Source organism: Bactrocera oleae, chromosome 2 (assembly GCF_042242935.1).
Source record: "Bactrocera oleae isolate idBacOlea1 chromosome 2, idBacOlea1, whole genome shotgun sequence".
In the NCBI taxonomy this organism is placed as follows: Eukaryota; Metazoa; Arthropoda; class Insecta; order Diptera; family Tephritidae; genus Bactrocera; species Bactrocera oleae.
The window spans coordinates 76,250,774-76,265,107 of NC_091536.1; the positions used below are offsets into that span (position 1 = coordinate 76,250,774).

A 14,334-nucleotide genomic window follows, 5' to 3' on the forward strand; every position below is an offset into this window, starting at 1 on the left:
TGTATGTGTGTGTGTGTGGTTTTTTGGGCCATGCTGGTTACACCGTTTGATGTCTGCCCTACTCACCTAATTTGTTAATACCGTTTGTAAACATATTCATACATACACACACACATTCACATCGAGGCTCATACTCGTCGCTGCGAACATGTGTAGTGTCATGTGTTTAAGTGGCTCCGGCTGTCGGCGCGTTTTGTACATAAATCCCATTGAAATTGTCGATTTTACAGTTTTCTGCCAGTTGTTGACCACAAATTCCGATTGCGCGCTGGTGCTCATATGGTTTGCCGTATTTATTTGTATTTATTCATCTCACAAGCTGCGCGCTAATACAGTTGTAGGGCTTGTGGTTGTTGTTTTAGAGCAGTATTAGTAGTAGTAGTAGTTGTTGTTGTTGTTGTTGTTAGAGGTGCAGTCATTCATTCCCTGCTTGCTGTCAGTTTAGGCTTTAGCTACATACTCGCAGGTGTGTGTGTGTGTGTATATGCATGTCTGCAATATAATCGCTGTTGTTGTTGGAATGCCAAGCGCGTTTAGTGCAAAGGGTGCGCCAAAATTAAGTTTACATATTCATCTTACAAATCGGTGCATACATTACCAACAACACTGTTAAAACCACTCATCTTCGGCACACACACACACACACACAAACTCTTGTCAATTTAGTAGCGCTGTCTATTGGTTTTGTCGTAGCCTGAAGCTATTAACCACGCGCTACGCTTTAACACCGCTTAGCAGCGCCTCAGAAGCATTTCTCACTAAATTATTGCATAATTTTCCAAATATTCATTAGCTTTGCTCAGCTATTGCCCACGTGCTTTTTATGCATTGGTTTCTTCATCGCATTTCTTACGCAGTTTCGTTGTCTCGGCTTTTGTTTCCGCATATTTACATAAAGATTTTGGCTTCGCAAATGCGAATTATTTAGTTGCTTATAACAAATTTGGTTTCTTAATAAAGATTTAGCTAAAACATTTTTTGTGTTCAGTAAAAGTTGCGTCGGAAGGGTTTCGACATTTTTGTAGGGGTTGGGTAGGCAGAGTATTTTTTTGAAATATTATAGGCGGAAAATTGCATATGAGACTGTGTTATTAAATTCTAACTATAAAAAAAGCAAAGTTGTGTATCAATACGGATATACGAATGATAGCTGTACGAAATGAATGCGTCATGGCGTATACGTAACATTTTGTATTGCACAATTCAGGTAATTAGCTTCTACTAATTAGCAAGCATCGCTATTCATAGCATAAAAAAAGTTTCTTTACAAATTATACAAAAATTGTGTTAATTTATAATTAAATTTAGATACTTTTTTTTTATATATCCAAATAATCATTAATTACTTTTATTTATGAAAATTTTTTCAGTAAACTTTTGTGAAAATAATTGATTAAAACTGCGTTTAGAGTAAAAAAAATCGGGTTTTCCGATATTTTATTCGATAAATTATAAAATCGATAATTGATAAATTGTAGCTGGTTTCCTACTTGTTTAACTTGTTTTGAGATATTAATTATTTCAATAAACTCTTTAAAAAAAAGGATGTATGGAATTGATTTACGCTGTTTATTTACGAATTTTTTTTTGATAAATTTTAAAATCGATAATTGATAAATTTTAACTTAATAGTAGCGTTACTACTACATTGTGTTAAAGTAGAAAATATCGAATTATCAATATTGTTTTGGATAAATTATAAAATCGTTAATCTATTATTTTTAACACGATTTTAGTTTCGTTTCTACTGTGTACCTCCAAATGTTTCATGCAGCTGTCTACTAAAATTATAATAAACTGCTAACATAAATTGTATATTAACAATACATTCTACTTATGTACCCACATGTACATATATATGTCTATGTGAAACAAAGTAAAATTATACATAAATTCTTGTAAACAATGCCTGGCTTTATTTACCAGTTCAGAAAAAATGCGAAATTCCCTAACAATCGTTTTCTTTGAATTAAAATGTTTAAGATAATTGCTCTCAAGAAATCTAGTATTTAAAGTTAGGCGGAGTTTATTGTGGTAAACATAGTGAAGGTAAGACAACTCTGAACACACTTCTGGGTAAAAAACAAAAAGTACTGCCTGACAGAGACTTTTAAATATAAAAAATTTCAATTATTTAAAGTGTTTAAAAAACGCATTGTTAAATTTGAAAAAACCTAGGAAGTTTTACAGTAACATTGGCTTAAAGAGTAAAATATTAGCGTTTTACTTCTGATTTCGGTGTATTCGACTACAGCTAGCAGACAGTGATCCAGTTGCCTATAACGACCAATTAACATCAAAATATATCGATATGTAGATCAATGTTATCGAAAAAAGGATCGAATATCCATCTTTTTAAAATTATTATTGATTATTTAATTTTATTAATTTGCTGTCAGTAGAATCACACTTCTGGCGTGCGGATTTCAATTCAAAATCTGTTTACCAACAATACCTTTTTCACATGAAGTCATGTGTTTTTTCCAAGCATGGCGTTATGGACCTATAATATATTTTTAAAACAAATATCGCAAAATGTTGTTGTTATCGATAACTTAGTAAAAATCGATATATCGTCTACAAAATTGTCTGTTATTGGATGTGTAATTTGCCATATAAAATTACACAAATCTAAAAGTTATTACGCATCTGATTTTGACTAAGAAATATCACTAAGCGGAAAACGGAATTTCGTTATGGATGGGTTCGGTTTTTTAAAAACTTTAAAAATCACTAGAACTCGGAAATTTAAAGTAATTAACACCTTAAGTTCTAAATGCTTCGGTTTAGTGAAGTAACTAAGTGTTAAAAATACACTAGCAAATTGATGAATAGAGCAAATAGAAGTTTGGAAAAGCACAAAAAATAGGGAAAAACCGATGCTATAATAGACTTTACAAATACAAACAGTTCCTTACAAGAACTCGATTCCGATCTTTCAGTTTGTATGACAGCTAAATGCTATAGTGATCCGATGTAAACAATTTCTTTTTAGATTAAGTTATTTCCTTAGACAATAACTCATTCCAAATTTCGTGTGGATATCTCGTCCAATGAAAAAGTTATTCATACAAGCACTTTTCCGACAAATGATCAGCTTCATGGAGAGAAAAGGACAGATGAAACATTTCAGACCGATATCTCAAAAACTGAGGGACTATTTCGTATATATACAGACAGACGGATAGATGGACAGACTCAGCTCATCATGCTGATCATTTATATATATACATCTTATATGGTCTCTGACATTTCCTTCTGGGTGTTACAAACTTCGTGGCAAACTTAATATACCCTGTTTAGGGTATAAAAATTATCATATCAATTATTAGTATTTTGAAAAACAAATTAAAGAAGTTCGTAAATTTGTTTTTGTAAAATTTAAATCCATTCAAACGGGTTTGAAAACACCTAGTCCTTAGTTCACTGTGATTGTTTGCCTTTATTTCATTTATATGTCGCTAGACCTTTTTGAATGCTTTAAAAAAAAACAGGTTTTTTAAGATTCCATTTTTCCCATTTCGAGTATAAGAGCTTTCCATAGTTTGTATATCACGTTAATTTCTGATGATCAAGTTTATGCTTGGGCGATTGTCACAGTCGTTTCGGTTCTTTTCCATAAACTTATCTAAGCAAATAAATCTTGTGATGAACAAGTTCTCGAACCATTGATTTTTTTGTTAACAAATGCACAAAAATTATTGCTTTACAAAATTATAAGAAATGGAAAGTTTTTGTAGCGAATAAAAAACTAAATTAGCGAATTAATTTTGTCGATTTCGGGGATTTTTTCTCAAAGTCGCTTGGAGCATTCTTAAAAAAAATATTGTTTGAGAAAGGCACGAGAACAAAAGTGTTGGCATCTGTCTCTGCCTGCGGCTGTGTGTATTATAGAAGTCAATAAACGTGATTTAAATGTAAATATTATGTAATACCGGCTTGATGATTTCCGTTGAGTGTTCATATATGAATTTATTGTTTGTTGGCGTGTGCGAGAACCGCTTAGCATCTTCACAAACGAGTGCGAACTTCGCAAATTTTCGCAAGTTTCGCTTTTTGAAGTGGGTAGATAACATGCTTTAGTTCACGCATACTGAAAGATTGGTGTTTTATGTGAAATTTTTCTTATGCCCACTATTATCACATAAAATAAATTATTTTATGTTCGAGGCGATTTAAAAAGGTTTAAAACTATTGTTTTTGCATAACACGTGTCGCATTACTCATCAGTATAGTAACTGAAAAAAAATGTACAGTTTATAATTAGGATTGAATGATGCTGTTAGCTGTTAATTCATATAATTTTTAGCCACTCACAATGTGCTTTGAACCTTGAAAGGTTTATGGAAAGAACAGAAGCAAATATTCTATAGTTTATATATAAAAAAATATCGATATAATTAGATGGTATGTATCGATAAATATAGTGGCATCGATACATGGATTGTTATCGAAATATATCGGTTAGTATTATAGGAATATTTTTATATACTGACCTAATTTTTTTGTAATTCTGATTTAAACTCCATTATTAGTTGACGACAATAAAATATATAAATAATTGGAATGAATGGATAAAAAAGGGCTTCTAAATGAAAGAAGTGACTTGAATCCATAAAATGCATCTGTTAAATGAAACCTTATATTTCTAATTTAATTTCCGAACCACCTTTCTTACTTTTTTGGATTTGATCTTTTATATAACAAGTAATACTTTTCTATTTTGAAAAAATTAGCAGTTGTTCCTTTTTTATCCAGTCTTTAAGCTTACATACTAGATTCATATGACACCCCTTTTGGCTTTAAAGTTCATTCACCCAAAGTGGTTTTTCTTCTTTTTGTATATCTTAAACGTGCTATGTGTATGTACAGGTTGGTTGAAAAGTTTTTGCGCTCGGAATGTAAAAATTCTGTTTTTGGTTCGAAATATATTTTTTTATTCAATATAATCTCCCTTAACTTTAATACACTTATTCCATCCATCCCTATAATGACTTTTCGGAAGCTCTGCAAAATACCAGTCTATGGCTGTAATAGCTTTTTCATTCGACGAAATACGCTTTCCACGAAGGAATTGTTTCAGATTGCCGAAGATGTAGTAGTCGCTGGAAGCCAAATCTGGTGAATACGGTGAATGCTCAAGCAATTCGTACTTTGTTGAATTTTGTCATTGTTGAAACAGCTTTGTGAGCAGGCGCATTGTTTTAATGAAAAGTGATTTTTTTGTGCTGGAAACCAGGTCTTTTCTCACAAATTTTTTCATTCAGCTGATCTAAAAGGCTGCAATAATATTCAGAGTTCATTGTTTCATCTTTCAGTAGATAATCAATTAACAAAATTCCTATTGCATCCCAAAAAATTGATGCCATAACCTTCTTTGTTGATCGTTGTGACTTTACCTGCTTTTGAGCTGAACAATAAGTTTCAGTCCACTGTAAACGTTCTTGTTTCAATTTAGGATCATGGTGGTAGCTCCAAGTCTCATCCATAGTTATATAACGACACAAGAGATCGGTTTGATTCTGCTTAAAACGCTCCAAATTTTGCAGAGAAATTTGTTTTCGATTCAGTTTTTGTTGATTCGATCGATTAGTCAAACTTGTATCTTCACTAGCAATATTATGAACTTGCTCAATGATTTCTGTTGCGGTTGCGGTTTTGGGTCGCCACGTTTAAATTCACAGCCCAAAATTGAACGGTGCGTTTTGAAGGTGGGGACTCCTTATGTACTTCTAAAAATTGTTCATAAAATTCCTATGCTTTTAAACCTTTCAAAACTGCGCGATTTTAAATTTTTTCCATATTAAAAAAATACTCTGACACGTCAACTTCAAATTGCTTGTAAACCAAGAATTAATTGACGGAAGAATTGTAACTTTACATGTGTTCACACGACAGCTGTACTACCTTGATAAAAACATACATTTGCAGCTAGTTGTGTTATTTCTTTGTGAAACCAACCAAATTTTCGACCAACCTGTATTTGGGTTTAGGTGCGTGTATGTTCTTTCAATTTCTTTGCTTATACTTAGAACAGCATAAATTAAATTGGTAAATCCCCAGCTGATGTATTCTGAGTCGTTTATTTCTTTTGCAAACAGGTGTATGCTCATAAATTTGAGTATTTATGTATGCTTAAGTATGATTTAACTATTAAGAGGTGCTAAATGTAAATTACATCTTCATTTTATTTACATAACTATGCCTGAAATTTGCGAAGCAGATAATGAACATCTTATTTGATATCTAAGCCGGATTTGTTGCTCGAAAATTCCTAGAAGTACCATGCTGATTTTGCTATTAAGTACTCAAATTCTAAGATTTTTTATCTCAAGGAGAAATTAAATATGTCTTGCTAATAAATATATGCATCTTTCATGAACTTTTGCCTTCGTATATTTTAAAAATAATTTCCCACAGCGGCTACGCTACCATCTTTTACCGAAGTCAGAGTTCTTCCAAATGTCTCCTTCTTTTATTATTTTGATGTATGACCTTTTTATTTCTCATTATTATTTTTTTATAACCTGAAGAGGCTATACTAAGTTAGTCACGATGTTTATAATACCCAAAAGAAAACTTCAGTCAATTTAACCATGTTTGTCTGTCTGTCTGTATATATTCGAACAAGTCCCTCAGTTTTTCAGATATCGATCTGAAATTTTGCACCCGTCATTTTCTCACCAAGTCGGAACCGCCAATATCGGACCACTATAGCATATAGCTGCCATACAAACTAATCGATCGAATCAAGTGCTTGTATGGATAACTTTTTCATTTGACGAGATATCTTTGCATGGGTTATTGTTTAAGGCAATGCTGCAATCTCCGAAGAAATTGTTTAGATCGAAACACTATAGCATATAGCTGCCTTACAAACTGACGATTTACTCTTGCTATATAAATTTCAAATTTCTTCGATTGACGACGAAAAGCGACATTGTTGGCATGTTAATTGGCAAAGCGGACTTTCCAAAACAAAAAAAAATCACTTAAATTTTTAATTTTATTTGAAGTTTTTGCTATATACATTTTAACATTTTTTTTTCGAAACTATTTAGTTATTTATTTTTTGTTTTTTAAGAAATATAACGGCACTCTTAGATGTACATATTTGTGTATATTGCAGCATATACCATTTGTATATAATAGAATCACCTCACCCTCCTCAAAATAGCAACAGAAGGTACTGGCTTCGTCGATTTCGATTTCATGCTGCGCACGTAAAGCTTAGCATGTTACTGTTTAACTTGCGATTGATTGCTTTCTGTGATTTAAAGGGTATTTGCTCTGCGCAGCCATGCTATCATATACACATGTGCATTTATCTACAAAAAATTATGCAACTATAAGCAATCTGAAATCTATTAAAATGCTGATAATTGCCTGTGATTTGTTTATGATATAAATTCCATATGCGGCAAATGTTTAAATAAGCGCTTTATTTATAAAGGAAACGATTTATAAAAGAGCAAAAAATAATCGGCCAAAACACGTAGGAAAATATATTCAATTGACAGTTGTTGTGTTTTATAAATAATTCATTAGTGCTTTTTTATTTTATTAATTTTTTATTTATAATATTCTGTGACATTTTATTAATGAATTAATCGAATTAAGCAAATATAAGCAAAATTGTAAACATATACTTAGAGATATTTTTATTTTCGTTATTTCAATGTACTCAAAACTTTAAAAATTTAGACGTTTTCATTTTATAGTTGTAACTTTTTTTTTTTTTAAATATAGCATAACTCACGAGATTGTTGAGTCATATATGTACATACACAAATTTCGAGTCGTTTCAAATTGTTATGGAGATCTGAATGTATATATATGCATTTTTAAACTTGGTGTAATCGGTTTACAAAATTTTAAACACTTTTTTCTCGAAAAGTTGTTTTGATTGTGTGTACGGACGAAAATATAATTAATAAGTTTTCCTAGTGGTATGAACCTAAAAATATTTTAAAAAATGCCTACACCTCTTATTGTTTGCAAAGCATACGAGCTGAGTTTAAAATATTGCCTACATTTTGGCGCTGTAGTTTCCACTATATATCTTCTCTGGTGTAAGAGGAATTTCACAACATGACAATGATCCTTATGGTCCATATTTTACAAAGAATATCTTAACAAATGTCTACACCTCTTGATATATGTAAAGATTCAGTATGAATTCAACATGTTGTCTACATTTTGGCGCCATAGCTTATATTTTATACACCAAGTAGTGTAACAGGACTTACACAATGTGACAATGATACTTAAATCCCACAGAAAACCCTTAGTAGACAGAGAACCTCACCTGGTGTTCAAATACTCACAACACGATAATAATCCATATACAAGTTTACTAGAGCAGACCCTTAGTAGACAGAGGAAGAATCCTGGTATTAAAATACACGTACTTATGCTTAGAGAAAACACCTTTTCGACAGAGGAAAATGAGTAAATAAATTTTACGTTCGTTTCGTTGGGGAATTTGAATTCTCATCAGAATAATTCGTTGAACTGAGTATATCCATATTGTATAGTGTGTTTCCTCGCTTGTGAGAAATAGTAAATACTTCTGGAAGATGAATTGTCATAAGAGTTACTTTTTCCTCTTGAATAAAGTAGCTAAGGTCCCTAGCTAAGGCAAAAAACTTTTTTCAAAGCTTGTCCTTCTGCTTATTTTTGCTTAGACCCTCCGTAACAAGTTCTCACCACTTGTGGATGACAGCTAGTTATGTTTTTGTCAAAACTCAAAGTGCAGTGGTGCGAACTTTTGCATATAAAAATTACAGTGGCAACTGAAAGTTCGTAAACAACATTAAAATGCATTACAGGCAAATAAAAAAGTTAGCATAGTAAAATGTAGAATACACTTACGGTAATTAAGGCAAGTACAATAGCACTAAATTCAAAATGTACTATACAAACATTATATTATGAAAATTATAGTGGCATTTAAACTAAAATCTAAGCAGCATTTAATGAAACATGAACTCGAAGCGGTCAATTACACTTACTATTGTATCCATTTCAGTGACCATGCGTGTACATGCGTGCCAGGTTATGCCCAGTTAAAACCTTGTTCTTCTACTAACTGCAGGAGAACCCAGTAACTTAAGTGTTTTTGCGTGCGTAGCGTTTCGTCTTCGAACTTTTTCGATTTCAAGGCGAAGACGATAACAACTGCTTGCAACCTAAGCGCTTTTGCTGCGTTTTGGCATGTGCATGCAACACTTACGGCTGTAGTCATGTGCAAATAATCTTGCTTACATGCACTTGTAATACTTTTGTAAGCATATATTTACAAATTTAGATTTGTGATGGTTTGCTATTAAAGTTTCTACGCATTCGCCCTCCAAGTGAGTAGCCGTCAGCCCTTCCTCAGTTGGCGTGTTGCTTTGCGAATTCGGACGTTGTAATGAGTTTGTACTTGCTAATTTGTTATTGTTGTTGCAGTGCACTATTGTTGTACTGCATGTAATGAAGTTATAGTTTTAATTACTCTGCTAATTGCTTAATTCTACTCACACATTTATACAAATATTCAAATATTTGTTGTAATGTGATTCATTAGACTTTAATGTACTTGTAAATATGCTAAATAACAGTTAAGTTTGTGCTCATTAACCCACTTCCAGTGGTTAAGTTGAGTTTATTACATTTTCGAATTTTCGAATTAATTACATATATTTATATACAACAGTGGCAATGAAACTATTGTAGATTTTTGTTTTATTTCTGCCAATATCTTTGGATTGTGAGTTTATGTTAGTCAGTAATATAATATTTACATACAATTCCGACTTTAATTGGGAACTTTGTTTAATGATTATTATTAGTGTATTATAATAATTATCATTTACCTGGTTAGGAATAGTTATATTTAAATGATTTTATTACTAATTCGTATTTCTTTCAAGATGTGGAATTTTACAAATAGCAAAATTTTGTTTAAATATCCAAGAAAAAAGAATTTTTGTAAAATAATATTTACTTTTTTTTCAAAGTTCCACCTCCAATACCACAAATATTGTAAATACTGCAAACGCACAATCCTAGAATTTTTACACAATTTACATAATTTGTACACAAATCAAATTTTACACACATTTTCACTTATTCACGTTTTTACGTTCTTCTAGATTTTAACCGATCTGGTTCAAGGCGAATTCATGCAACTTGGCTCAAAGGAAACTGAAAATGAACGATTCGCTCACTATTTAACCAAGACATACAGGAAGACGGCCTCGCTCATAGCGAATGCGCTGAAAGCGGTAAGTATATTTTATGCGTAGCGGATAAGAGCCAAAGTCGCAATTGCATAAAGCGGTGCACACATGGATATATACCATACCATACATATGTACATATTTACACTGCAGTTTGATAAATCGTCTGTCTGACAGCAAGTGCGCTTGCTTGAACAAGCGCTTGAAATGTAGCGAAACTAGTAACGAAAATACCGACATTGCAGTCAAGCGTAGGCCACGAGCGAAAAAAAAAACTTTTAATAATAAACGAATTTTCAGTTTCGAAATTTCTTGGTGCATTTTTTTAATATTTTTATTTATTTTTTTTATTTAATGAACAATTTTTTTCTGTTAATTTTATTTTTAAATTTACTTTTTTATTTATTAATATATTTTTTTTTTATATTTTTTAATTTGCGCAAATAATAAGTAAATAATACTTCATTTCAGTATTTCATATATTTTTAATAAAATATTTTGTGTATTTTTTTTATTATCCAGAAAATACTATATCGAGTGTATTAAAAATATTTACTTATATAATATTTCTAAATTGAAATTTATAAAACACATTATTGGAAAACAATAAAACATAAATTTTGAAAGAAAACAAAATAAATAAATTATATAAAGACAAAACCTTTATTAAAAGAATGTTTAATTTAATTATGCCATCTCATTTATGTTATTATTTAATTAAAATTTAATTTTTTTGATATTTTTTTTTTTGCTTAAAAAGCATATGCAAATAAAATTGGATAACATTTTTCGTATTATTTTAATGTCGATTACTATATTTAAAAATATTTATATATATGTGTATTTCCAGTACTAAAAATCGTATATTTCTCATTTAACTTAAAAATTATTTATCGAAAAATGTTTAAAAACGAAAAAAAAAAAATTAAAAATAAAAAAAGTTGTTTAAATTAATAAAAATTATTTAATAATAATAAATACATTTGTTTAAATTAATAATAATTGGATAAAATAAATGAAATAAAAATTATTTAAAATTAAAAATAACAATTTTTTTTGTTAGACAATTAATATTTTAAAATACTTAATTTTTTAAGTATTATATAACTTAATTGTTAATAATGAGCGTAATATTGTATTTTTTTAAATTTATATTATATGCAAATAATTCTATTGTTATTATTATTAATATTTGGGTTTTAAGCTGTAATGTTTTTTTTTAATTTTTTATTATTTCTTATTTCTTCTTTTAATTTAAGTTATAAATTTTATTATTATTTTAGAATTTTAATTATAAAAATCTGTTACTGTAAAAATTTCTTAAATTTCATTTGCTTTCAAAAAATAATATTTATATTTAATGTATTATTTTATTTATTTTTTACCCACAGACGGCTATAATCGCTGAAGCAGATGAAAACATCGCCGAATTGGCATTCCAATATGGACGCAATGTGGGCTTAGCGTTTCAACTGGTCGACGATATGCTGGACTTTGTCTCAACCGCCGAAACAATGGGTAAACCAACAGCTGCCGATTTGAAATTGGGCCTAGCCACAGCGCCGGTGCTCTTTGCATGCGAAAAGGTGAGCTTCCTATTAACAAAGCTTATATAAAACCTCTCATATTTTTGCCGAAAGACACGTGCACATATTTTCCAAGTGAACACAATCACAATTTTTGCAATGATCATGAACCCTCGAGTAATTTAATTAGCTTAATTTGAAATTCTACAAATAACTAATATATTGTATAAATATTTGTATGCACATAAATCTCAATATTGAGCTATAAATGGCACTTCCTTATTTTTTCACTTCTATGCGGTTTATATACCAGAATTTCGACAACAACAAGTCATGTTTATAGCATGATAACATCAGAGCATTTATTCATCTTCCGTTCCCTTAATACCACCTCTCGTAAATGTGCACCACGCCGTCGCTTTATGAGCCGCTACGCGTTGCATACAAGTGTCAAATAAATTACAGATTAATGCTGTTGCTAGTCAAATAAATCTCGACACAAACACTTAATTATGCAATTTTGCATGGTTGCATTCATGCTCGCCATAATGCAGTTCCTTATGTTCTCTAGCTCGGCTTGTCAGACGCATATTGATTGTTGAATTTTGCACTTTATTACACTTAAATGCGTTTATTGTTTCTTTGTACATATTTATATATATAAATACAATGTTGCTTGCTAAGATTTATGACGTTTAATTTGAATGTAATAAAATTGTAGTGCGTAGAACATAGTGTGTAAGTATATGGAGATGGTGGAAGCTTAGTGTTCTATCGACCTTCATTCAAAGTGGAGGAAATTGTAAAATTATAATAATCTGGAGACACTTCTTGCTAAATTTTAGGGCTGAAATCGAAAATATAAAAATAAATAAGGAAAGCTTAGTAATTTCTTTCTGGTAGATGGATACCTAAGAAGCTTTCAACAAAGCGCCCGGGATTAGTGGCGAGTCATTATCGATGTGTGTGGTCTGGTGTTGTCCTAATGGAACAGAATTCTACTCCTATTGGCCATAGCTGGCCGCTTCTATGCGATTTCTTCCTTCGGACGGTCCAATTGTTGATAGTACAGGTCCGTATAACGAGTTTGACCGTAGGGGAGCAGCTCATAGTAGATGATTTCCCGTCAATCCCACCAAACACATAGTAAAGCCTTCCTGGCCGTCATTCCTGGCTTAGCCGCAGTTGGTGCCGGCTGACCGCGACACGAACACAACCGTTTTCGGCTCAGCAGCAATTTGCAAAAGGAAGTTCGCTCCATGAGGTCCTTTTGTGTTTTTTTTGTATCCAGCCTTATTTAAATGGTTTTAAACGGCTTTTCGTAAGCTGCTGGGTTATCGAAACTGTACTTACATGATGGTTGGACTCGACGATTTCCATCACTTTATTGATGCTTTCGACAATATAAAGACTTCCAGAGCGTGGTGTATCTTTGTCACCTAAATTACCGGCATCGAATCGACAAAACGGAAATTGCGCTTGTTGTATCGTTATTAGAACCATAAACATTATCCCGGGCTCTCACCTCTATCGAAAATATATATAATGTAAAATATGGCGTATTTTCTCTTTGCTGTTGTTCATCTTTGCAGGATTGTTTAAAATAAAAAAGTTAGAAGGTTGCCATCTGTTAGAAAATTTTAAGTAATAAATAAATATAAGATATTAGGAGAAAGACTTTAGGAGAATAGTAGTAGTGTAGAGGTTCAAAAGGTATAGCTCATCAAATTGAAGTTTAGTACCTTAATTGAAGATCAACTAAAAATGTTTAAGAAGGTCTATAGTTTAAAATATCTTGAAAAGGGATTATTGAGAAGCTTTAAGACGATAAAAAGGCAACATCGCAGCTTTAATACTCATTCCCTCGTTATTTTGACAACTCATAGTTAACAGCTGATAATAACCGTGAGTTAATTTAACAGAAAAGTGTTAGTAAAATAACGATTAACAGTTGTCAACATAACATTACCCTATCGCATAATATTATTCTCACCCACACGCACAATTATTAATTCGTACTCGGCATTACGGCACTTTAAATGCAATGCAAGTTGAAACAGATAATAAAGCATTAAAATAGCAATGACTCAAATTCAAATCAAGTATGTGTGTGCCTATTTATTCGTAACAAAAACAAACCGATGCTACGCAAGTCCAAAAACAGCAGTGCATCATAAAGTTATTTAGTTGGCATCATATATTATGGAATTTTGCAGTAACACCCCTCTCACACTGCTACAAAATCTGGTTACCCTTCCACGGCACTAATTACCGCTAACACTCTGCTGTGCCACTAACCACGCAACGCAATCAAATTGAATATTTTTTCGAAAATTGATATGCGAAGCAATTTGTATGGACGTGAGGTGGTTTTTAATCCATAGCAGGTGAGCAGCGATTGGCAGCGCGGCAGCAGAATAGCAGGAGAGCGACAAACAACAACTGATATTATGCATCAAAGGAATTGCGCGCGTGTATGTGACACTTTTGACGGTAGTGACAGGTGCGGTGCGACAGTTATAAAAATGGAATAACGCCAGTCGCGCATCGCTTACAATGACAATGTCTGTTATAGCAACAAT

General features: G+C 31.7%; 1 protein-coding gene across 1 annotated transcript in view; it reads left to right on the top strand.

Annotated features, from left to right (window-relative positions):
• qless (decaprenyl diphosphate synthase subunit 1 qless) overlaps positions 1-14,334 on the top strand; it is a 72,195-nt gene that overhangs the window by 53,331 nt on the left and 4,530 nt on the right. Inside the window, exons 6-7 of the mRNA XM_070105699.1 lie at positions 10,140-10,271; positions 11,618-11,812. Coding sequence (XP_069961800.1) covers positions 10,140-10,271; positions 11,618-11,812 — 327 coding nt within the window. The remainder of the gene's footprint in view (positions 1-10,139; positions 10,272-11,617; positions 11,813-14,334) is intronic.